At 36.9% G+C, this 25,428-nt stretch overlaps 1 protein-coding gene across 4 annotated transcripts in view; it reads left to right on the plus strand.

The window, feature by feature from the left end:
- Positions 1–25,428, plus strand: part of PRR16 (proline rich 16) — a 144,384-nt gene that overhangs the window by 73,546 nt on the left and 45,410 nt on the right. For 2 of the 4 annotated variants that reach the window (XR_004500474.1, XR_004500473.1), the window contains exon 2: positions 18,668–19,562. Coding sequence is in view for 1 of the 4 variants with exons in the window: in XM_015653436.2 (XP_015508922.1) it covers positions 18,668–19,426 (759 nt within the window). In the remaining 3 variants the exon portion in view is untranslated. The remainder of the gene's footprint in view (positions 1–18,667; positions 19,563–25,428) is intronic. The other 2 variants (XR_004500475.1, XM_015653436.2) reach the window with 1 other exon arrangement.

Consider the following 25,428-nt stretch of genomic DNA (forward strand, 5'->3'; position numbering starts at 1 on the left):
ATATTATCTCCATTCAGTGATACACTCACTGTTTTGGAGATTAAGACCAATAGCTTTGAAGCGTGGAACATTATTAACACAGCAGCATGTTTGTTTCTTCTTAGCATTGGGTGCTGCTAATGATTGCTAAGGTTTGAGGAATCTGAATGGTTCTTACATTTTAGTCACTGCTTGGATGGTGCTATTGTGTATGACAGATTTAGTGGCTGTTTTAGTAGTCTTAGTACTGCAGTACTTCAGAGTGATGCAATCTAAAATATTGATGTCGCGGCAACAACCACAATTCTCAAATCCATGTTCAGATTTTAAGAACATGAATGTAGTAGCTTGTGCTGGTGACCAGTACAGGAGCTCAATGGAAAAAGCATTCATTTTATTAGTACATTCCAATAATGTGATTTTTATTCAGTAAAGCCATAGCTGCTTCTAAAGTTGGCCAATGTAAATGTCAGTTATGCTTTGAACTAACATGGTTTTGCTCTTGCTTTGGCTCAAATGTTAAATATTTTTTACCAAACCCATGACTGCAGGAAAGTTGTTTGGCAAAAGATAGCAGTGAAAGATTTGAAAAGCAAATATGTGTCTGAAATATCAGATACTGAAATTGTGAAAACTGTTTAATTTTGATCACGTGTTTAATCAAAACAAGGTGGAGGATTAAAAATAATATAATAGAAATGGGCAGTGTAATGAATAGTTGCAATATTTGCATATAATAGATTTCAAAATATTTGAGAAGGCAATTTGAGTCAACAGAAAATAGAATTTAATTTGATTTTCATTGAATGTTGCTTCTTTGATCAAAACTTTTCATAACTCATGGATTAAAGACAGCTATGTCTTCATTTTCTGTGATGAAAGGAAATGATTTCTCCCCTGACACTGGTGATCACAAGAATTAATTTTCACCTTTTTTTGGTAGAATGCATAAAATGAGAAGTTGGAATATCTGGTTTTAGTAAAGAACTTGGATGAGCAATCCAATTTTTTTTCTTTCAAAGTTTTCATTTTACTGAGAGAAGGAGGTAGAGATACATATCAAGGAGTTATACTAGTAGTCAGAATGTTGGAAGGAAATAAACCTAAAATTCTTTTCCTTTTTCTCTTTCCTCTTGCTTAGTATGTATTTTGTATGTTTGAAAGCCAGAGTACTTTGTTCAAACCATCAGCCAGGATTACAAAGATATCACTGATTGCTTCTTCTTGTAAGCAAACATGTTAATCAGAAAGTGAGATGCACTCCAGTGTCTAGACAAGCTTAGCGGGTTTTTTTTCAGTTAAACTCTAATGTATAGCTTTCAGTAAAATCTCCTGGTTTATTATGGATACAGCAGATAATTACAGACTCTTAAATATGTGTTCTTTGGAAGATCAATTTCCACAGCCTGGAATTATTTATTGTTACGTTCATGAATTCTCATATTTAAACTCTGCCCTCACAGAGAAGGATTAAAGATAACTCTATGGCTATTAATAGCAGTGTAAAGAACTGTCTTAGTGAATTTGCTCCTAATCAGGATTCACTCTTTACTACAGTGAAGAAAAATACAGATTCTTATGCTCTGCAGCTCTCCCTTTCACTCCATCAGTAAAAACTGTCCACATGAATGAATATGTTCTGTGTCTCTACAACATTTTGGCTCATGGATTCCCCTTTTTATTGCTTTCCTTATATCATCATGATGCATCTTTATTCTCTTTCTCTTTTTTGAGATAACAGTGCCACTCTTTCAGATTATCCTTACTGGTAGTAAGGAACCTATTTTCATCTGCAGAATCAGAATCTGATGTCAGTGAATAGAAATAGGTTGATTTAATTAAGGAGAGTACTAAAACTTTGTTTCATTATCTGTAATGTGAATGTACTTTCTTAAACAAATCATACTACAGTTGTAATGCTTTAAAGATTTAATCTTTTAGATGTTAGGACTCTGTTCTGCCTATTTATTCAGTTTATTCTAATTGGAAGTCTATAATCTGCAACTAGATAGCCTGAACATAAGGGGTTTTGTGTTTTTTTTCTTGCTAAGCCTCTGAGAGTCCTGAATATTTTCTGCCTCAGTAGAAGTAAAATCTTTACTAATATACCACAATCACTTTTATGATTTCATAATTATTGCACAAAAAAACCCCAAACAAACAAAAAAATCCCAACAAAACCCACAACCAACCAACCAAAACACTCAAAAAAACCAAAAAGACAAACTCTCCCAAAAAAACCAAAACAAACAAAAATTAAAAAACAGAAAAACAACTGAAAACCTATATTCTCTGTCTTCTACTCTCTGCTTGTTTATTGCTACCATGAGTACCTATATGTGGTACATTACATTATTCTTGTTGTGGGATTTATATCTTTGTGTGTCAGAAATGCAGGAAATTTTGAATTTTTTTTGTACATAAGGCAGCCCACACCATGCAATCTCATTAATAAGCTGAGCAATTTTAATGCGTAATTTACTTCATTATCTTTCTGCTGTGACTGTATATATGGATTCACCATACGGAGTTCCTTTATAATATTTGATGTAATTTCTGCTTTGAAATGAATGCAAGTTTGTGTAGAATATAATTGTTTTTGCTAGTCACTGAGGCACCATGGTGGTGTTTATTTTTATTAATTGGAAAAAATGCTCAATATAAGTTCTGATATTCCTCTGTGGGAAAATATAAGTTCTGATATTCCTCTGTGGGATTATTTTCTTTAATTCATCAAACACAGCTATTCTTGTCTGTACTACAACTCTTATGCAGGGAAATATTTAACCTTTCAATTAATATGTATATTTATTTAGGATTTCCTAAAATAAAAAAAAAGTGATCCTGCTTTCATCTTGAAGTTTGGGTTCTTGGACAAGTGGTTTATATCACCTCTTGGGGGATTAATTCAAATTATGAGTAATGTTTGAATGCGAGCAAGATCTACGACCCAAGCAGTGCTGCGTGTCCTGATAGAGTGTCTGTGAGAACATCACTTAGTGGTCATAAATGGTTTGATGTGTTCCGAATTGCCATGGAGACGTAGTCTTACATAACCTAATATGTCATATACTTACACTGGAAAATATGTAATTTGGAAAACATGTGGCTTACAATAGATATTATCTAAAAAATAGCTCCCCAGTATGTTGATAGATGCAGGGAATTTCGAATGTTTTGTTTTGTTGTTGGTTGTTGTCTTTTTTTCTTTTTTTTTCCTAAGTAAATGTTCCAATGTAGATGTATCAAGGAAATATCAATGAAAAGGGTATTTGGACTTTAGAACATCTACACTTGGTACTTGACTGTAAGTGTTTTGTTTATCCTACTGTCGAGAGACCCTATTAGCCAACTTTATTAGCCAAAAGCATTCCACTCTGCAGTAGTGTAGCAGAATAATAGTAAAATTAGCACACATTTTGCAGGAAGGATTGCATATTTGGATTTGCAGGAAGTGTAACCCTTATTCCAGAGCATGCAATGTAAATGGATGAGAACTAAATAGTAAAGACAAAAAAGGTACCACATAAAGAAGGAGCTCCTTTTTTGAGATAACACACCAGTTACATGAGTAGCAGAGGTGGAAATTAGAAACTACTGTGCAGACTTCTATTTGCTGTGACTTTTAGGATGACCTATGTAGTATGTGAATACACAGAAACTACATTCAAAGCAACTGTGATTTTACTTTTCTGATAAAAAAAAGTATTATTTCTACTGCTACATTATGTCTGAATGGATAGGAGCAGGTTAAAGGCCTTAATGGCTTTGGTTTTGCAGTATCATCATGGTGTTTTTAGACTTCTTTATCTGGATGAGGGGGAAATATTTGATCTTAAAAATACATTATCAAGAGCAACAAAACTACCTGATGTAAGCATGGGGAGAGGAATCAACAGTGGACCCATTTTTTTGGTAATGGTTTTATCAGGTAAAAAGGCCATTATTGTAACTGTTAGGCTAAAAATTTACTTCCACCCTTGGATTTTACTAACCTAGAGGAGAGAAAAATTAAAATACAGTGGTCACCAGTGGTTACCTGCATATATTATAAATATTTGACAGCAGGTGTAAAATACACTGTACACTTAACAATGTCTGTGGTGTTTTGTAAAGCTGATTTTGTTTTTACTGAATAGATGTTAGGAATAGTACAAACAGCTGTGATCCTTGCTTATACATTAAGGATGAGGTTTTTTTATCTCCTGACATTTTCCTTAGTACTTTTGGTTAAGAAGGTAGTTGGTGTGTTTCACAGTCCACAGATATTAAATAGCAATATTTAGTAAGAAATTGTACAACTAAAGTTGTACCAATAAAGTATTATCTGGCAGTAATTTAAAGATACAAAATTGTGTCTCTAGAATATTAATCTTATTTATAGAATGAGAGGATGGTTTGGGTTGGAAGACCCCTTAAAGATCATCTAGTTCCAACTCCCTTGCCACAGCAGGGACACCTCCCACTGCGTGAGGTTGCTTGACATCACATCCAGCCTGGCCTTGAATGTGAGCAGAGGTGGGGCATCTACTTCTCAGAAGGGCAACCTGTTCCAGGTTTCAATACCCTTCACAGTGAGGAATTTCTTCCTAACATCTAGTCTAAACCTGCTCTCTTTCAACCTGTACCCATTACTCCTCCTCATGCTGTCACTGCAGTTCCTGATGAAGAGTCCCTCTCCAGCTTCAGGCCCCTTCAGCTCCTGCAGGGTTGCCATGAGGTCTCCACACAACCTTCCCTTCTCCAGGCTGACCAGCCCCGACTGTCTCAGCCTGCCTTTGTAGGGGATGTGCTGCAGTCCCTTTCTCCACTTCATGTCCCTCCTCTGGACTTGCTCCAACACTTCCATGTCACTCTGGTGTTGGGGACCCCAGAGCAGGACACAGCACTGCAGTGGGGTCCCACCAGAGCAGAGCAGAGCAGAGCAGAGCAGAGCAGAGCAGAGCAGAGCAGAGGGGCAGAATCTCCTCCCTCGCCTGCTGCCCACGCTGCTCTTGGGAGCTGCCCAGGACACATTTGGCTTTGTGGGCTGTGAGCACACACTGCTGGCTCCTGTGGAGTTTTCCATCAACCATCGCCCCCAGTCTTGCCCCACAGGGCTTCTCCCAATCACTTCTCCAGCCAACCTATGGGTGTGTCTGGAATTGCTTTGAAGCAGGTGTAGGACCTTGCACTTATACTTTGTTGAACTTCTTGATGTTCACATAGTCCAACTTTTCAAGCCTGTCCAAGGTCCCTCTGGCTGGCATCCCTTTCCTCCAGAATGTCCCTGTCCCACACAGCCTGGTGACACCAGGGAGCTTGCTGAGGCTGCCCTTGATGCTGCGGTCCCTGTCACCGACAGAGGTGTTGAACAGTATTGGCCCCAGTACTGACCCTGGGGGTCACAGCTGGCCACAGGTCTCCATGGACAAGGAGCTGTTTCCCACAACTCTTTCCATGCAGCCATCCAGGCAGTTTATCCATCAAGTGCTCCGTCCATCAAACCCATGTCTCTCCAATTTAGAGACAAGGAGATCATGTGAAACAGTGTCCAAAGCTTTGCATAAGGGGAGGTAGACAATGTCAACTGCTCTGCGCTTATCCACCAGTGCTGTAGCTCCATCACAGAAGGTATGATTTCCCCTCTGTAAAGCCATGCTGGCTCTTTCCAATCACCTCTTTGTCTTCCATGTGCCTTAGCATGGTTTCCAGGAGAATCTGCTTCATAAGCTTGCCTGGCACAGAGCTAAGGCTGACCTGTATATCCCCCGGTCTCCTACTTTCCCTTTTTTGAAAATGCAGATCAGAGTTCTCGTTTTTCAGTCATTGGGAACTTCACCTGACTGCCATGATTTTTCAAGTATGATGGATAGAGCCATAGCAATTTCATCTACTGCGTCGCTCAGAACTCACAGAATTTAATGTAATGTTAAATTTTCCTTATCCCTGAATATCTTCCATATGTTACATCTAACCCAAAAGAAATGTCTTAATTCCTACCAGGAAGATACAACTTACCTAGCTGTGTTCTCTCTTTTAAAGGTGCCTAATGTCTCAGAACTTACAGCACTTATGTAAATGTAATTCTTTTGACTGAGCCTACTCAAAGCATTTATTATGCCTTTGAAAAATTAAAGTCCATAGCATTTTTAATAATATACATTTGAAACCTTAAAATAATTTGCAATACTTACCTTTCTTTAGACATTTCAGGATCACTTTATTTTCCAAACACAGATTATATTTTTCACACGTTTTGCAGCACGATCTTTTGTTAAAGATATGCTTTTGCCTTGGTATTCAGGTCCATTTTTTGGGTCTGTGTCTACAACAACTTACATTTGCATTGCCAAAAATGAAAATATTGGCTCTAGAATAATAGCTTTCAGTATTAAAATATGAGATATGGCTTTGAAGCTTACCCATATAATTTTATTTTCCCTAATAGCTGTATTTGTTCAGTGCTATCTGATAACATTTTAAACAGCAATATATCTGATGAGATTCATGGTATCTTTCAACAACACCAGAGGTCTCTTGTGCTTAACATCTCTTCTCACCAACCATGTTCTTTTGAGTAGTGGAACTGCATTTTTCATTGAATCAAAGCCAGCCAAGATGACCTCCATAGGATAGCAGCAGAAGGGGGCACTTGATCTGTCTTTCTAGTGCTTCTCTCTGCATCCTGCCAGCTGCACTGGAAAAATCCCACTTTTTACATCTTTACATCTAAGGACCACTTCAAAATACTAGGTACAAAACATTTCATTCCTGCTGCCACAAGTACTACAGTTATAAGAAAGGGATTGAGGATTATAAGGACAAGATGTGAGGACTCTTCAAAGTGGATTAGTAATGTGTATGGCAGTCAAAGAAATGTTTTAGTACTTGAGGCATTGTGTAATTGACCTGAGCAGAACTTTTGATATATTGGGGGGGGATGCAGGAGAAGGGAAGAGAGAGGGAGAAAAGAAGGAAGGCGGGGGGAAGGAAGGAAGGAAAAAGTATTAATGTCTTGCAATCCCCAAAAGACATTGCGAAAGGAAGGTGCAGCAAATATAGACAGCTTTTTCTTCTTGTCTTGAGGTTTTGGATCAGATTCTCCTTATATTGTTAAAATCATTATAGAAATAATTAATGAAATATATAACTTTAAAAGAAATATTCTGTATCTTTTTTCATAAGATGCTAACTCAGCTGAAAATGCTTTGTAGGAAAGCCAAAAAAGCAAAACCATGCTTCAAAGGCTGAGCATCAACAAGCCTTTTAAAGGAGTGAATCATTTTGACTTTATCTTTGATTTGGAAATTTGTGGTAGCTGTACTGAATCTTGACTGCAGTTTATTTGCATGACTGAGATGAACAGTTTCTCCCCCACCCTGTGCACCACCGTGTTTTGCAAATCTGTTTGGAAATGGTTTTCTACTCTCTGCACAATGTATTCTACTACTGTAGTTTACTTCTGTAAGGCAATTATTGACATACCTAGGAAATCAGACCTCTTCAGAATTTCACCTTCAGCCTTTCATTAATACCTCTGTAAGTCGTGCCTCTCTGTTACATTAAAAATAGCAAAACTAAGTATATCCAAGGGAAACCTATGTAACAGATGCAGAAGCATCAGAACTGAATATACAGGAGAGGGGCTGGACCACCAGCAGTAAAAACACAGTATTGTGGTACTGGGTACAGCAACATGCGCCTTGTGGGATGCCCAGATTGTCTTTCAGTGGTTCAGTATTGCTGGGAGTGTAAGTATGTTACAAACACAGCAGATCCAGCAGCTTTGCTGGTTATGCAAAAGTAAAGAAAACTTTCTGTTTTCTTGCATTATTAGCTAGCTGATCTGCAATCAGAAGCACAACTGGAGTAGCAGCTACTTATGCCAAAAATATGAGCTAATGGTCTTATAAGGACGGAAATTTAATAGTCTTTACTTGAATAAGGATCTGTTGTACTGTATTTTGGCACACTGAAATGATTATCTCCTTCAAAAGTGCTGGGAATACCTGAGCTAGAGATTTCCTGATTTTTTGATTTTTTGATTTTTTTTTTTAATTTGCTTTTGTTTTTTTACTTTTGGGGGGGAAGGTGTATCTCATTACAAACATTATCTGTAAACTCTGCTCTTTCACTTTTGCTTATCATGTGTTCTCAATTTATGGTATCCATTAATTTCTTTTTGGACTGGAAAGCAGATAGATGGCTTCCTTTGGACTCAAAAACAGTGACTTTGATTAAATTCCACTTTTAGTGTAAAATAACTGTCCATTTATTTAAATATATAACATTTCATTGCTTGGCTTAAATTTTGTTAAACAGCTCTCTTGACAATGATCCTATAATGCTAATGTGAATGTGTAATTATTATAAATAATTTAATTATATTATTTATTAAAAATATTTAGCTACAGTTTGCTTACACTGTCTGAAATATATTAGTCATAATCACTTGAAGGGCTCAGTTTTGGCTGTCTAAGAAACAGAAAAAATTTTAACATATAGAACCAAAAATGAAATAAAACTATTTTTTTATATACTTCTCATGTGCCCATGAAGCATTTTATTGAATGGAATCTGAAAAAAAAATGTATGCTTAAATATTAAGATAAAATATTCTTTTAATTAAATTACTTAAATATGTTGTGATGCAGAGTGAGCAGAGGTCATTTAACTTGAAGCAACAAATAATTAAAAGGCAACCATGTATTAATTTTAGACCTTTATGGTTCATAGCAGTTTCTCTCTGTTAACAGAGCTTGCTGATTCATTCCTTTTATTTACTAGTGGTGTAAGCTCACCATGGGATATCTCCTGTGATGTATTCTGCTCAGTACCTCCAGATGGAAAAGGTCAGACTGAGTTCCAAGAAGCCTTCAATAGGTTCACTATTGCAAAATATTCTGTGCTCTCACATTCTTGGAACAATGTCTGTAGTACTCTTACTTCCAGGTGTTAGGTGCAGCTCACCAGGAGGGTGAGGGGGGGTGGGAGCTTGTTCATTTAAGACCTCCCAGCAGAAAAAATTGCAGACTTTCTAGAAATAGTCATCCTTACCTATAGCACTGTTTTTATTCAGGCAGATAGTTCAGCCTGTTGCATGAATAGAACCTCTTTCAAGGACAGGACTTAACAACACAAAGAGTATTGCAGGTATGTCTGAAGAAAAGTATTGCATTAGCAAGCTTTCCATTTTTTTGAGTCTAAAAAGGAGAGAATGCTGACACTTAATCTAAAATTTTCTTTAAATATTGTATTTGTTTGATATTTAAATTAAAATAAAACTCAGTGGGGTGGATTGTGCAATTTAGGGTCATGCTTTGAAGCCAAAATGACTAGTTAGAAGTGTCTAGTCAGTTAAATCCTCTAGATCTGTTCATCTCTGTTGAAAGGGTATTTTAATAAGTGTCCAACAGAAAGCAGTACATTGAGATTAATGTAAATTTGTTGCACATTTCATTTGGGCTTAAACTTTGGAGCTGTAACCTAAATGGTGCTGAAATACGAGAATATGGAGGCCATCTAGACTCAAAGAAGTATTTTACTAATAAAATCCTTTAAATAAAAAAATCCAATAGGCTAACATGTGTTCTCAGAAAAGATATATTGGCTGTTCTTTTTTTGGTTTTAGTACAAAAGGATAATAAACATTTATTTCTGGAGTCTCTTTTAGAGGGCCAGAGGAAAAGGAAGGGTGCCAATTAATACTCTACGTATTGAGATGGTTTAGTTAAAATCAGAAAAATATACCCCATGCTTAAGACTAGCGTTAACAAAAGAATTGCAGTGGAATTGTTTATCAGCATTTCAGCAAATTCCTTTTGGGTATGCTAAATATTTAAAATTATTTTTCAGAGCTATAATGTTACAAGGGTTTTGTTGTTTTGATTGTTTGTTTTTTTTTTAAACAATAGCTGTTATTAATGTATTTGAAAAGCGTAGCTAGGAAAGTATTTATGAAAATATGTGATTTTTGTAATCCTACAAAAGAACTTTTAGTCTCCACAGTCTCCATGGTTAGCATTAATTAGCATACTTTTAGGAACTTCTGCATTCTGTTTACCTTAATAGTTAAGAGCTTGGACAAATATTTAGCATTCATTTAAATTAATATGATTTCTAATTAGGCAAATCACTGTATTTGTAGTCATTGTAAATGACTGTTTATATCAAGGGTTGTTATGCAGGGACTAAAATCTCTAAGATTTTGTACTGTTGCATTTACAGCTGGTTTAACAACATGTTTATTCAGAAATCATTAGCAATAATGAGAATGCACAGATTAACCATTCCTTAGTTTTTGTCAACATGCAGCCGTTTTCAATTTTGTTACATGTTTTGAGAGAGAAAATCAGTAGTAGGCTGGAGGGAGATCCTATTACTGAAACATGTAAACAAGGATTCGATATTAATTCTCCTGAGTTTTCTACAGGGAAGAGTTTTTACTTTTATTTACATGTGTATTTAAGCATAGAATGCTGATTAGCAGTTTGTCTTTTAAATTTCCTTTTTTGTGTCAATGAATGTAAAATAATTTTATGCAGAATTATGTGTCTGGCATGTCCAGCTTCATCCTTTTTTTTTTTTTTTTTTTTTTTCTTATCTAAGAACAATAATATTTTATCCTTTATCTAATAAAGATAAAATTTGGATATTCTTCTTAAATAGTCATGCAGGCTACGTTTACCATGTTAAACCTAAATTTGAAGAGTAAGAAAAAGGAAGGAGTATAATTTGCATTAGTCTAACAGCAGAAGAAAAATCACTAATATCCCATTAAGTTTCAGTTTTCTTTGTGAGCTGCGAACTCAAATTTTCCTTATACTTTATAATGCTGTCTTCATTCAGTTCTTTGGTGCTTAAAAGCCCTTTATTTCTTTCCCTAGTTCTGAGTCTCTTTTCAGTGTTCAGGATGAGTTGTACCAGATCTACGTGCTGCTGTCACAATCTGCCTTTGAGCAGATTCCAGGGTAGCACTGGGTTAACTCGGTTAGCTAGTTAGCCCTGCTGCCCATAGAGACCCACATTGTACCTGCTATTTCAAGTCCATGGACTGGCTTGCTCTGCTTACACAGTGCTGAGCCTGAGTTGCAGTTTGTCTTTCAGCCTGGTGTAACAAGCTACATGTGAAATCATTGCATTGCTTGCCAGAGTTGATGACAAGTGTCATCATTCTGTGATGATCTAGATGTGACAAAACAGATTAAATCTCCTTTCTTTTTAGTGAAATTATTTATTTTCCTATGTTGCCAAGTATGAGATGATGTGAGTATTTCACATCACTCATTTCCAGTATTTCATGGGAAGTGTGAAATTCTGTTGCCATTAAAAAGGAATGCTGACTTGTTTCGATTAATATTTTAGAACAGTTGTTTTTTATTACAAATATTATTTGAACTTGCTTTTCTCAGAAGGATTTTTTTTTTCTGTTTGTTACTTGATTTTCTCAGGGTTTTTGTTTGTTTGTCATAATTTTATCAGGATTCTTCTGTGTGTGACAAGAATTGTAATTGTACTGTTCATCATGTTATGAATGCATGCTACATATCTGCCTTCATGTCTCTCTCTGATCTTTCAAACAGCATCCCTATGAGACTTCATCCAAAAGGGTTCTCAGGGGAATTACCGTGGCTATGTCAAATTCTTAATGGGGAACATGGGGAGCAGATTGCTGTAATATCTTTATTAATATTATTATCATCATCATCACCATTATTATCATTATTTCTTCATGGAAGAAAGGTTTTTTTAAGAAAATGTTTTGAATGTGGTCTTCCCAGTTTGCTTTCCCTGAACTGCTAATTCAGAATCATGGTGCTGAGTTTTCATGGCCCTTGTTATATTCTCAAGAGCCCAACATAGTCTTAATTTTTCATTTACATGTTTATTTCAAGCCTAACTTGGTGTTCAGTCTACCTCAAAATGTAAGAGAACAATTGAGTAATGTGTCACTGAAAATTAGGCATTTTTAATTTCATTTACGTACAGAGGCTGAGGTTGAATGTACTGCATCCAGCTCTGGGGTCCCCAGTACAGGAAGGACATAGATCTGTCCTTCCTGTAGTGGGGAAGTACAGGAAGCTGGAGAAAATCCAGAGGAGGGCCACTGAGATGATCAGAGGGATGGAGCACCTCTCGTGCTAGGAAAGGCTGAGAGAATGGGGATTGTTCAGCCTGAAGCAGAGAGGGCTCTGGGATGACCCGATTACTGCCTTCCAGTATCTGAAGGGAGATGTAGATAGGCTTTTTGTAAAGGCATGTAGTGACAGTACAAGAGGAATAGCTTCAAACTGAAAGAGAGTAGGTTTAGATTATATCTCAGGAAGAAATTCATTACTGTGAGGGTGATGAGGCATGGGAACAGGCTGACCAGGGAACTTAATTCCTGGCCAGGTCAAGGCCAGGTTGGATAGGGCTTTTAGCAGACAGATCTAGTGGAAGATGTTCCTGTTCATGGGCAGTGGGCTGTAATTGGATGGTCTTTGAGACCTTGTCCAACCTAGGCCATTCTGTGACGGTGTGTTAGTGTATTCCAAAGCATCATACTAGTTTTCTGAAGTTACTAAGGTATTCTTTACCCAAAACTTTGTGGTGGCAGCAACGACTTCATGTGCATAACTTGGCTTAGGATGGGGTTGGTCTCTTAGATGCCCTAACACTGACAGGCTTCCCACCAGCCTTGCGCTTTGCTGCTGCAGCGGGGTGAGTGACTGAGCTGCTGTGATACTACTGCAAGAGAAAGCTGAATTAATCTGCCTGAAGGTTTGCATTTACTCATATACTGAATTAATCCCCAGTGCTTTGTTACAGTATTTTAGCATAAACAGACATTACTTATTAATACATCTTCATATATGAAGATGCTGATGGATACACTGTAAAAACAAGAAGAAAAACCAACCCACAACCCAGTTGCAAGACTTGAGAAGGTTTCTGTAGCTGTGGTTTTGCAAAACAGCTACAGCTTGAGTATTATACAAGTTCATTAAGCACTTTGTCTATAAAAACATCTGGTTTTTTTCTCAAGCAGAAAGAGGTATAGGTGGCATATCTGTATGATGAAGATGGGTAACTGGAGGATATTTCAGATGCCAAAAGCTGATGCAGGTTCAGGCAGATATAGACATGTTCACTGTAGATAAGTATATTAAGACCTGCTTAATACAAAATCTGCTAGGAAGTTTTTGAATGAGAAATGTTTTTAGAATGGAATAAGGTTCTACACAAATATTTCTGTGTGACTTTTCTAGTATTCTTGACAGAGCACCTGCTTTTTGTAACTTTTCATGGTTTTGCTTCTATTACTTACCTCTTACTACTGGGCACGTCAGTGGGTGACTGGTTTGACTGAATAAAGAGTCACTGCCTTCAGTAGTGAGTTTTACTTTTTTGCAGTTAATATATGGCTCATATGCCTACAAATAGGCTTATTTTGAAATCAGTAATATCAGCACCAAATATTGTACTAAGCAGACCACTTGTCCCTCCTGCTACAGCTTTTCTTTTGCTTTCTTTTGGCAACCTTTTAGCTTACAGAACTTTATAAACTTGTTTCTAGTCTAATTTTGCTCCTGTTTCTTCTTGATCTGGAAGCTGTGTTCTCAGGGGGAAGGGACAGGGACAGGTGTCACAGTAGAGAAGTTTGCTGTAGGAAAATACGAAAGATACAACCATGGATTGACTGAATCTGAAATACAAGCACCTGGAAAAAGATTCTTATTCTGCTGTTATGCAGCTTAAACTGTAAAGGGAGATATTGGTTCACTTACTGTTAACAGGGACTTCTGTTTCATTTGTTTATAACTCTGGAGTAATTTTGGATTTACAGGTACTTGGTGAGGACAAGGCTTTGTTTGTGTCCTTAGATACCACAGAGCTAATCACAGCATATTCTGAGTGGTAAGGGACCCACATAAATCACCAAAGCCAGTTCTTAAGTTGATGGTCCATACAGGGATCAAACCCACAACCCTGGTGGTATTAGCATCATGATCTGACCAGCTGAGCTAATCTCATGTTCCCCATATATATTGGACATTCATTCATTTTTATGTCAACAAAGGTCTAATAACTGTACAGGAAATAATAAGCTAAAGTGATGTTAATGTGAATAGTTTGGCAGCTTGTCTAGAAGATTCCAGTACTAATTATAGCAAGTCAACAGTTTCTTGTAGCATAAGAGATGCAGTCATAAGATGTTAGAGCTACTGATATAGCATATTTCCCAGTCCTTTAATTAAAGGCAAGAGCAGCCTCTTCATGGTAGAGCTGATTGCTCTTTTATTCTAATTTTTTTTTTTCTTTTTTTTTGTGGCTTCTCAGGTAGTTAATTTTTGCACATGAAGTGCAATAATTTTCTATGTCAAACTTTGCAAGTTTTTAGCATTGCTTTAAAAATAAAAAAAAAAAATTAATACATTTAATTCCATTTATTTTGTCCACTTAATTTTGATCATTTTACCACTAATTTCTTTGGTTCAGAGGAAGAGCTTGTCTCATGGCATGATTTGATTTTGGTTGATTTAAAATCAAATTCAGCATCTGTCTGTAACTATTCATTTTCTAGTAAACTTCCAGCAAAAATTCCTTTTAAATCTCATAGTTGCACACGGCTGTGATGCAGTACAAAAGAGCAATATATGAATTATAACTATTCCATCTCAGAAGTAATATCACGTAAGTTCTATTCTGCTTATGCAGCTCTTTTGAGAACTACTAGCCTGTACAGAAGCAAGTAATTTAAAAAAAAAAAAAAAGAAAAAAAGAAAAAATGAAATCTCGTTTGTAAATCCACGTGAATCTTTGAAAAACATAAAAAACAATGCAAATGGCTGGACATCTTAAGAAATATTACAACTTTTTACTTCTATGAACTTTAAAAATCATGAATCTTTAAATGTATATTAATTTCTTTCCTGAAAAGCAATTTGCTTTTTTTATTTAAGGGTTGCAAAAAAAGCTCAACAATTGTCTGTGGTAGACTGAGGGCAAGCAGTGGATTAGTGGATTGTATATTCACTGAACATTGGTACCTTCCTTTAAACAGGAGAAAGAACAAACCTGATGAGGCATTTATTGTAAAGAGACAACAAAACTCTCCACAGATGTATTTTTGGATGTGTAATAGATAATCACACAAAGAAACAGTGAAAAAAGTGTTTGTGACTGATTGTAGAGACACTTTTCGGAGAGGTTTAAGGATACAAGTAAGAAGTGCAAGTACATGTTACTTTCTGTGTCATGTTTTAGTCCTATGGTTACAGTTAGATTCTTGGAATGAGATCCTGGCATCCTGTGAGAAATGTGGAGTTTTAAGTATTGGTCTAATCAATTTAGGACATTTTCCCACAAAGTGCCTACAAGAGAGGAGGTAAAACAAGACAAAACTTAAAAGTACAGCTCAAACAATGAAAATATCAGGTCAGCATAGGCTGCTTTTGATAATCACAAGACTTTTTCTTGGACTAGATTCTGAAGTTCCTTTTAACAGAAACTGCAGTTTGAGTTTCCTCAGTGAAAAAGCAATGCTTTATGCAAGCTTTATTTTTTTTAAGCAATTTTATATACAAATTTGGTAACTCTGAGGATCTGGTTAACTAAAATACCTGTGAATTGCAAATTGTTTGCAACTACAGTGAAGTTTTTTGGGGTCTTGGGGTTTTTTTTGTTGTTAATTTGGGTCAAGTAGTAATTTTTTTCCTTCTTACCTGAACTTGATTTTACTGATTAATTCTCCATGCTCTGTTAATTGCTGCACTGAATTTTTGAGTCCAAATGCATGTTGCTAAGGGTGTAATCTTACAGTTTCATAGAGAAATCCAACTCTGGGCACCTAGTATAGTTGTCCAGTACCAACCCAGAAAGCAGGTAAGAATAAACTGATGTCCTGTTGCATTCAGGAGTATCACATTGGATTTACACAGCTTGAAGCCTGAGGATACTGCTGGCACAGTAGAAAAGGAGTTTCTGAAGAGTTAATAGCTAAATTAATCTAGTTAATACATAAGGAGCTACTTGGGCTATAAAATTATGTATCCCCAGTATTTTTTCATGTAAATCAAGTCCCGTTTTATTCAGAACTGAAAAAATGGACACATTTCTGCAAAACTACAGTAGCTTTTCCTTTTTCTTTATTTATTTTTTTTTTTTAATTAATATTCTCTCTTACTTCCACAGAAGATGCATTGTGAAACAAGGGCTGGTTGTTTTTTTCTCAAAATACTTTTTTCTTTTTCTTTTTTCGTTTCACTAGATTAGTCACGGGTTCTTATGTTGCTTTTTCATCTTATTTGAATTTTACCTTCTGGGATAAAAAAATGATAGAAAAAAACAGTGCACAGAATCTCAACTCATAGTGGGAATGTATCTGGACAGATAAACTGTGTTGTTGTGTCAGAGCCATTTCATGCTGGATTTATGTTTTACAAACGGATAAGTGACAAAAAAAATTTTGATGCGTACTACACATTTGCCCAGAAGGCATGAGATAAACTCTGTAGTCATTAACTTGAAGGACAGTTCATAGCAGACTTTCCTGTTACTCTTGAAAAAATTTTTGCTCTGCAATGCATAATTTTTCTATTTCTTGGCTTGCCAGGGAATTTCTTTGGTTTATGTTGCATCAATCCTTTCTATCACTCTTACAGTTTAACAAAATATGATAGGATGCAGTAGGATATTTAGTAGAAATATATAGGCAGACCTTAATATTTACACAAATCCATACTTAGCTTACAGAGGGATGTTTAAATTTCGGGCTTACAGTTCAGAACTTGACTTTCTTTTCCTTGTTCCTGTTGCCTTCTGAGACGTTCTCTCTGCCTCATTTTGCTTATGTAATGGAAGGTGAAGTTCTTTCACCTGTAAACTGTCAGTCTTGCTATGAATTTTGGTACAGATGTGGTTTGTCTACCCCTATTCTGAAATTCTAAATAGTTCTTATATGCTGTACCCTGGTGGGGGGATGTGTGGGACTGACAGTTACTAGAGTTCAACTGTACATTTCAACTTCTAGAATAATTTTTTAAAATCCTTACTATTTTAGAAATTCAATGTCTGTTGTTTAGAAGTATATTTTTTCTTTATATTTTTGAGGAAAAAGTAGAAATTTATATGCAACATGATACCAGGATTTGAATACTGAATAAATGAGTTATTTGGTCTTTTTAGTGGAAAAGTATTGTAAAGTTTTCTCAAAGATGCTTGAAAGCTCTCTGAATGATGCTTACTTGCATGTTTGCTGGTTTTAGAAGGAAAGCACTAAACTGAATTTTGCTGCATATGAATTTTTATGAATTTTGTATTATGCAACTCAGCTTACTGTATGAACAGTGAAAGCTGGAGAGTTTTTTCATTTTGTGGTGGTTTTGCTTCTATTATTTACCTCTTACTACTGGGCACGTCAGTGGGTGACTGGTTTGACTGAATAAAGAGTCACTGCCTTCAGTAGTGAGTTTCACTTTTTTCACAGTTAATATATGGCTCATATGCCTACAAATAGGCTTAGTTTGAAATTAGTAATATCAGCACCAAATTATTGGAAGCAGGAAGTAGAAATGAAAGTTTCTGTGGCACAATGGCCACATCTGGTATAATTTCAGATGTACTGGGTTGCCTCTTCCAGGACATCAAAGATCTCCCGCAAGGACCCTAAAAAATGGCCCAGGTTTTTATTCATGCACCAAATTTAGTCAGCAACATTTCAGCTACTGATTACTTTCTGTACATCCTGTGAGGCTGTGAAGGACAGAGATCAGTTTTCAAATGTGTTCTAGTGGTGCATCCTGTAGTATCTGTGGTAGTTACACATAGCTTATAACTGCAATTGTTCATCTGGGTACTGAGTCAAATGCAATTTTCAGGAAGGGCTTTTAATTGTCATATGAAAAACTTCTCTGCCAAGTAAATGCACTGTTAGTTTCATGCCTGTAGAAAAAAAGGAGATTTGAGGACTAGAAAAGATCTAACAATGTAGAATCTAAAAACAGAATTCTGGGAGGTAGAGGAAAACTTCAAATAAAGTGCCTGAGTTCTTGTAAGTGGAAGCCAAGCAACATTTTCTCTTTCAGGAAATGCTATTTTAGGATTGTTTTGGAGGATTTCAGATCTTATGGAAAGTACTCATAAAGGGAGATAATGCAAGAGAGAATTTTTTTCTCAGAGTCTCTTTCATGTTAAAAAATTTGTCAGAAAACTGTGTATCAAACTTATGATTCTAGGTGTATATTATCACCTATACAGAGAATGCATATTTAAAATCTAGAGTGTTTGAAAGGTCAGAGATAAAAGATACTCTGCAGAATTTTTGGGGGCAGAAGCTGTCATGTGGAAGCAAAAGCTGAATGATTTTGTCTCCTCCTGCACTGGAAGGCAAAGCATAATACAGAAGAATTACACTTCAGTCACTATGATATTGCCAAGTAAACCCTGGAGGGATAGAAAGGGATTTTCATTCTAGACTGTTTCAAGTTTTATTTCTCTTGTATTCAGGTGATGAGCTAGCAAAGTAGCCATCCCTATCATTATTATTGTCATCATTTTTATTATGATTATTTTATTACGTTGACAAGAATAAAGAAATAAAGGCCAAAAAAAATGGATGCTTCAGTTTTAGGGAGGACAAACTGATTGTGGAGAATGGTTTTGTTTTTCTGTGCCTTCTCTGAGGTATGCGTTTCTCACTGTTCTCACTCTGGCTGTTGTGCAGGTGGTTGACCAGATTGACACACTGACATGTGATCTGCAGCTGGAGGATGAGATGACAGACAGTTCCAAAACAGACACACTCAACAGCAGCTCCAGCAGCACAACAGCCTCCAGCTTGGAGAAGGTCAAGGTGCGTGGCAACGTGCCCCTCATCAAGCCCCCCGCGCACCCCTCTGCCATTCTCACCGTGCTGCGGAAGCCGAACCCACCCCCTCCTCCCCCTCGACTGACACCTGTCAAATGTGATGAGCCTCCCAGGCTGCCTCCTTTGGCCAACCCAGTCAAGACCAACGGCACCCTGCTGCGAAATGGGGGCTTGCCCGTCGGGCCCGGCCGCATCCCCAACGGAGACATGTGCTGTATTCCGAACAGCAACTTGGAGAAAGTGGTGATGCAGCCTCTGGTGCACAGAGCTGAGAAGGAGCGGTGCGCTCAGCCGGGAGCGAGGGAGCGGGTACGGTTCAGTGAAAAAGTGCAGTACCACGGCTACTGCCCCGACTGTGACGTTCGGTATAACATTAAAAACAGGGAGGTGCACTTGCACAGCGAGCCGGCCCGGGTTGCAGGGAAGCTGCCACACCAGTGCCCTCCTCTGCCACCTCCTCCACCTCCGCTGCCTCCGTTCCTTCTGGAAAATGGAGGGTTGGGGATAAGTCCCAGTAATAGCTTTCCTCCTCCGAGACCTGCAACTGTGCCTCCACAAACTGCGCCAAAACCCCAGAAGACCATCTTGAGGAAGTCAACCACTACAACAGTGTGAAGTATGCCCCTTGTAATAACTCTTTGTTTTTTCCTATATATAAACATAAATAGGTAATGAGCACTTTCTACTTGAGCAATAAAAAGACCCAATGTATTACACCCTGTGTCCAGTGAAGTGGCATAAAAATCACAGGGTAAGTACAAAGAGGAATACTTGTTGATTTTATTTGTACCCACCAAAAATACCCTTATGGCGAAGGGTGCTGAAAAAATACCCATTCTTTAGCACACAGGTTGTAAACATCTGTAGCAGTTTCTTGATTGTTGCGTGGTTTAAAAGACAATGAAAAGAAAGTTCAGTGTGAAAATACTGAGTGGGAGATTTCAGTCTGGCTGATGTAAGGGAATAACCATTTCTTTCCTGGGTTTTGGGACTTTTCAAATGACTTTTGATGAAGCAAAGTGGAGTACCAGGTAACAGCCTTTGGCTGAATTATAGCAAATGCTTTTTTTTGGTTCATGAGTGCTTGACCAACTCACTATATGTGGAGTGGTTGCAGTAGGAGGTAATCAGTGGACTTTCAGCGTCTTGGTCTTTGGTAGGGAACTAAAGAAATAATTTAAATGTACGTTGGCGTGGCTCTGGAAAAACTGAGTTGCATTTTGCTTCTTACTTGCTCAGTGCATCGCTACCAAAGTAAAGTACAGAGTTTTGAGATGAGCAGGGATGGTCCCATTAAGTTCCCCCTTTCTCTCCCTCTGCAAAATGCTTGTGATTTATCTCACTGTGCAATGGCAGTACACTGAAAAAACAAAGCCTAGTCCTGTGTTTTTCACAAAGCCTTTGTCTGGTGCAAATCTTCTTTTTGAAGGCAAAGAAAATGTTGCTTAAGGCCTCCAGGGACATCCACTTAATTCATGTAAAGAGCTTTGAAGTTGAAAAGCTCTGTGCAATTATGGAACATTAACATGCAAAACAAGATATTTTACATGTTATCACATTTTGATGGTGAACCCAATTAATATTCTTACTAGTCGAAAAAAAGTCCTCAGTGTTCTTAATTATTTTATGAGAGAACATCCTTTTATTCTCACAAAGAGAATTGCAGGGACTTAGAGTTTAAAAAAACATCCAGTCAATGAAGAAAATCTAATAATAAATCTATTATTTACAAAAATTGTGCCAAAATAATCTCAGTGCCCAACAACAAATGCTATATTAAAAAGCTATGTTTATTTCAGCTGAAATATAAAAGGTACTTTTTGGCAAAACAGAAAAAAAAACAGATTTTAATTTCTATTTACATCTAGTAATGGGTATTAAGCAGATATGTATGTTTCCCTGTATTCCAGTATTTAAACCAAAATTTTAAGAATAATTATAACAAAAGTCCTATCAGATAACTACTATTTGCAAACCTTTGCAGTAAGCAAAGATTTTATTTTGTGCAAAACACATTCAGGGTCTAAAGCTTCATGAAGTATTCCTTGCATAAAAGGCAAAGAAAGGAAATCATCTTAAATTCTTAATCGTGCTTTCACCTCATGCCTCCCATGTGCTTTTCATGATGCACTTTACATTTGGTATTGTTTGGCTATTGTTAATCCCACGAGAGCTGTTGCCAAGATCAGTAAGTCCAGGCACTCACAGCAGGAGGCAGTAACTCCTTCTGCATCTGTGTGAGATCTTTGCTGCCCAGATCAGTTTTTTGGCAGGTGGATTCTGCTCACCTGCTGGGACTCTACACCACTTCCCTTGCACATATGTGGAAAACTACTTTTAAAATCACTGGAACAATGTGTAGACATACCCACATTGCATAGCTGCAATTTCTTTTAAATTTTCTTTCAAAAAGAAAATTCCTGCTGTCCTTACTTCAGCACTACTATACAGATCATTCTCCTGTTATGAGCTAGTTTTTGTTTGTTTTTTTCATTCTTTAACAAACTACTGTGTATGAGAAATAAGATAATTAAAATCAAATATTGCATATAAAATATTAAAGGAACTAGCACTTGAGTCATTTAGGGGGTTATGGTTTATTACCATAATTTATTTACATAAACTCTTGGCTTAATTTTTCCGGTATGAGCTCACCTCTGATAGTAAAGCATAGCATTTATCCTCTGGACTTGCCAGAGTCTCGTGAACATGTTTGCACCTCCTAGCAGGATGCTGTACTCAGTGGATGTGCATTGATTTACGTGTAAATTTCAGTTTTGTTGCAGTTCTCAGCTGTGGAACGCTTAAGCAGCACCCAAGTTTCAGCAGTTAATGATCAGTTTTGGTACCTAACATCTTGCATCTCATTCTTTGTCTTGTCCTTCAGAAGTGCTTTCTTGTCTCTTTCCCCATGCCTCATGAATATCTTCATATGATACGGCTGTGCCATGAAAAGATGCAGCTTTTCAAATGCAATGCTCTCTTTGGCCAGAAATGCAGTTTCAAAATGTGCTGGAAAAACATTGTTTTTCTGCAAAGTTTGACAACCCAGGCTTTCTTTAATACAACATGTTCCAAGGTCTCTGTTAAATCATAGTACAAACATTGAATCAATTATGTTTTAATGAGAATGTCTCTGGCCTGTGTCCTATTGCGAGGTATTTTCATCAGTGTAATAATTTCACATTAATAACGTGTCAGAATAAAATTAAGGTTAAAACAGGTAAACTTTTAAAATGTAGTAATCAATTAACTTTAAATTTTGCAGCACTGTTTGGAAACTGCTAATAGAAATGGCATCATGACAAATACAATTCAGTGTATTCAGCCAGCAGTACTTTTTACATTTATATTAGGAATGTAAAGTCTGTGAATCATTTTTGAGCACCTACAAAACAGTATTCTTCACACCTTACTGAGGAAAACCCAATAAACTAACCAGAACTGGACAGGAATTTGTAATGTAAATATAATATTCTCTGAGATTACATTTAGTGTTTTGCAAATACGTTAATACCTGAAAAAAATTAATGTCTAGTAACAGTACTCAGAGCTTTAATTCAGTGTTTGCCATCACTTCAGTCTGCTGTCTAGCTTTGATTCCCTGAGGTATTTTAAAATCTAAACTGTCCAGATCTAGACTTCTCAAATGCAAATAGGAGAAGGTGGTTTATATCAATTTAATGAAGGAGATAGACTTACTTAGAAAAATTAGAATAAGAAATGAAAATTACTTAACTTGTATTAATGGCATTCATTAAAAAACCTAACACATGAATGCATTGCAAGAAAGGAGAACTAGGAGAGCAAAATCCAATAACAATCCTTTGTTATTGAGGGACATAAGGTAGGAATATTCAAAAATATCATGGATCTTTCTACCACCTGGTAAAAGTCACTGTTCTTCCTTCTCGTCATCTGGACCTTTCCTAACATCATCCATTTTTCTTAAAAACAAGAAAGAATTACAAGTATTCATCAATGTTTTTATTATTAAATCAATATTGTTTTTAAAATATGACATGAAATAAATCAAGTACACTACAGCTCTTGATATTAGCTTTCTTCAGATAAAACCTGTTTATTGGTTTTGCAGCAGAGAGCATTATGAATTCTTGAATTGCCAGAGAGATTTTTTCATGGATGTTTGCTCAGATCTTTTTCTTTCCATATTCTAATTATAACTTCCCTTTCAGTAATGCCACAAACAGTAATTTTACACATGCATATAAAATCATACTGTGGTTGCTGTGTCATTTGTCTGTTGTAGTCTTAAAGTAGGCGTGAGTATTGGGCACATATTTTTGCAGAGGCAGTATTTCTCACACCCTATTTGTATATGTGCTGTGAGCCATGTTTGTAGCTGTATGTGTGTGTTTGGAAGCAAAATACCTATCCACTGCTCAAACTAGTAAAAATACTGAAAGAATAATGCTCACAAGTGCAGAAGGATCTTGCAGGTGAAATGTGCACAAAGGCGTGTGGTAGAAATATATGTGGTAAACCTTGCTAATCACAATTATTAGAATACCCAGTCTGAAAAAATATTATGGCACCTGTTATATAAACACATTGTGTTTTATAGGGATATTTGTGATCTATCTCATGCAGCATGTACTTGCTGCTGCCTAAAATCTCTGTGTCTGTAAAATTTCTGTAGCACGGACCATCACTGAAGCAGCTGCAGCAGCAGCACTGGTGGTATCCTGTGGGTCAGTATCCTGTGGAGCAGTGCCTGCAAACTGCTGTACATCCTTATCTTTGCTATCAGTTACATGTTGATGGTTTTTAACTGGGAAAAAAGTAGAAGGGATTTTATCTCCATCACCTGTTTTGCGGTGGCAAATAGCCTAACAGAGTAAGTTTCTCAATCAGTCATAATTTTGGCAAGGGATTTGTAGTAATCCATCTTGGGATAGCTCTGCGGAGCACAAGGCAAGTACAGGCAAGCTGACTTTAATTTATGATCCTAAATGACTTGACATGTCTCTAACTCATGCTGGCCAAAGAGCTCTCTTGCTATCTGAGACTGGAGCTGCTGGGATAAATGGACCTGACCATGTACCGTGCTGCAGGAGAGAGGCCTGTGCTCAAGTCATCTGGGCAAGTCTGCTCCTGTTCTCTGTGCCCTTGCACTTTTTCATGTATGACAATGTTGTCATTGCTACGTGGTGGGAGAGTTTTGTTAAGAAATTACACCTGCACTGTCTTCATCAGCTGAGCTCTATTGTTTCAGTGGTGAAGCATGGCTGTATTGAAATAGCCCGATCTTTTGTTAATGCTTAAATGTTCAGAAATTTTAAAACAAGGGTTTTCTTACTTTTGAGGTAATCATTCTCCTGTCAGGGTATACAAATAAGATGAGAATCATCATGCAGGTATGATGAAGGTGTACTAGAACTTTTCATACTTTGAGGGGCTGGGTTTGTTATTTCAGGACTATGTGTCTTTTGCTGCATGAAAATGGCTTTTAGAGACAAGTGAGAAAAATGAAGAACATAAATTGCATTCGATAGCCAGCCAAGAGCTGTGCGTTGAGGAATGAGTAAAACCAGAATCATTCTGCTGTCTTGCTTGGGAAAGATAAAGAGTGAAGGTCCAGGAATTGCTGAATCTTCTTCTCATGACAAGAGGTTTTTCTTTAATTCCTGAAATATTGGTTGTGTATACACAATCCTTTAAGGAACTTAGCAAAATCTATCTTACTGTTGTTTGTAAATTATATTAAGGAAAAAAAAAAATGTTTTTGTAAGACCTTTTTGATATCACAGCTGTCTCTAGATATTGTTTGACATTTCAACTAACTTCTTATGCAATCTTGCAAGCAATAATGGGGAAAATTGCACAAGAAAGGACAATAATAGGCAGATTATGATAAAAAAGAACTTCCAACAGATGTGTTTAAGTGTATTCCTCAGTGTTGCTTACATGATGATCACAACATCAATATGAGATCTTGTTTTTGTTTACATAGGGTTCTTATCATTACTTGAAAATCCTGAGTGGTGAGATTAATATAATGATTTTATTAAGAGGTAAGGAAAAAAACAGTCAGTCACAGAAATTCTCATGGAAGGGTTTATTTCCTTTCCAATTCAGCATTGATTTTCCTAAGGAAAAGTTGTGTGTGTTGGTCTCCTTGGATAAATTAGCATGTGAAAACCAGAACATTATGATAGCGTGTTTTTGTATAAATCTCTAATGCCTACAGAATATTTTGGCTTTCCTTCTTTTTGCAAATAGTGATGATTGTATACTGGAGTTAAAAAATTGTTTATGCCCCTATACCCTTCAAATCGAGTTTAAATCTCTCTCAACAAATCCTGGTAACTCCTGAGCTAAGATAATTTTCCCCTACTCGTTGCCAGTAGGCTTGGTGTTGTATAAACTGACCGGTGATCAAAACCCCCAAAATGCTTCTGGTCACAGCAGTGTCTAAGGCAGGTATTATTCTTCATGATTTTCCTGTTTCTTACCCCATCATTCCCTGCAGATGGGAGGACAGAGAGAACACAACTTGTACTCCAGATCCCTTCACCAGTTGTCTCAATGGCCTGGGGAGGTGCTTGACTCTCTGAAGCCTACTTGGTGGGATTTCATTGCTACCTACCTGATAA

The sequence above is a fragment of the Parus major genome, chromosome Z, assembly GCF_001522545.3.
Source record: "Parus major isolate Abel chromosome Z, Parus_major1.1, whole genome shotgun sequence".
Lineage (NCBI taxonomy): Eukaryota > Metazoa > Chordata > Aves > Passeriformes > Paridae > Parus > Parus major.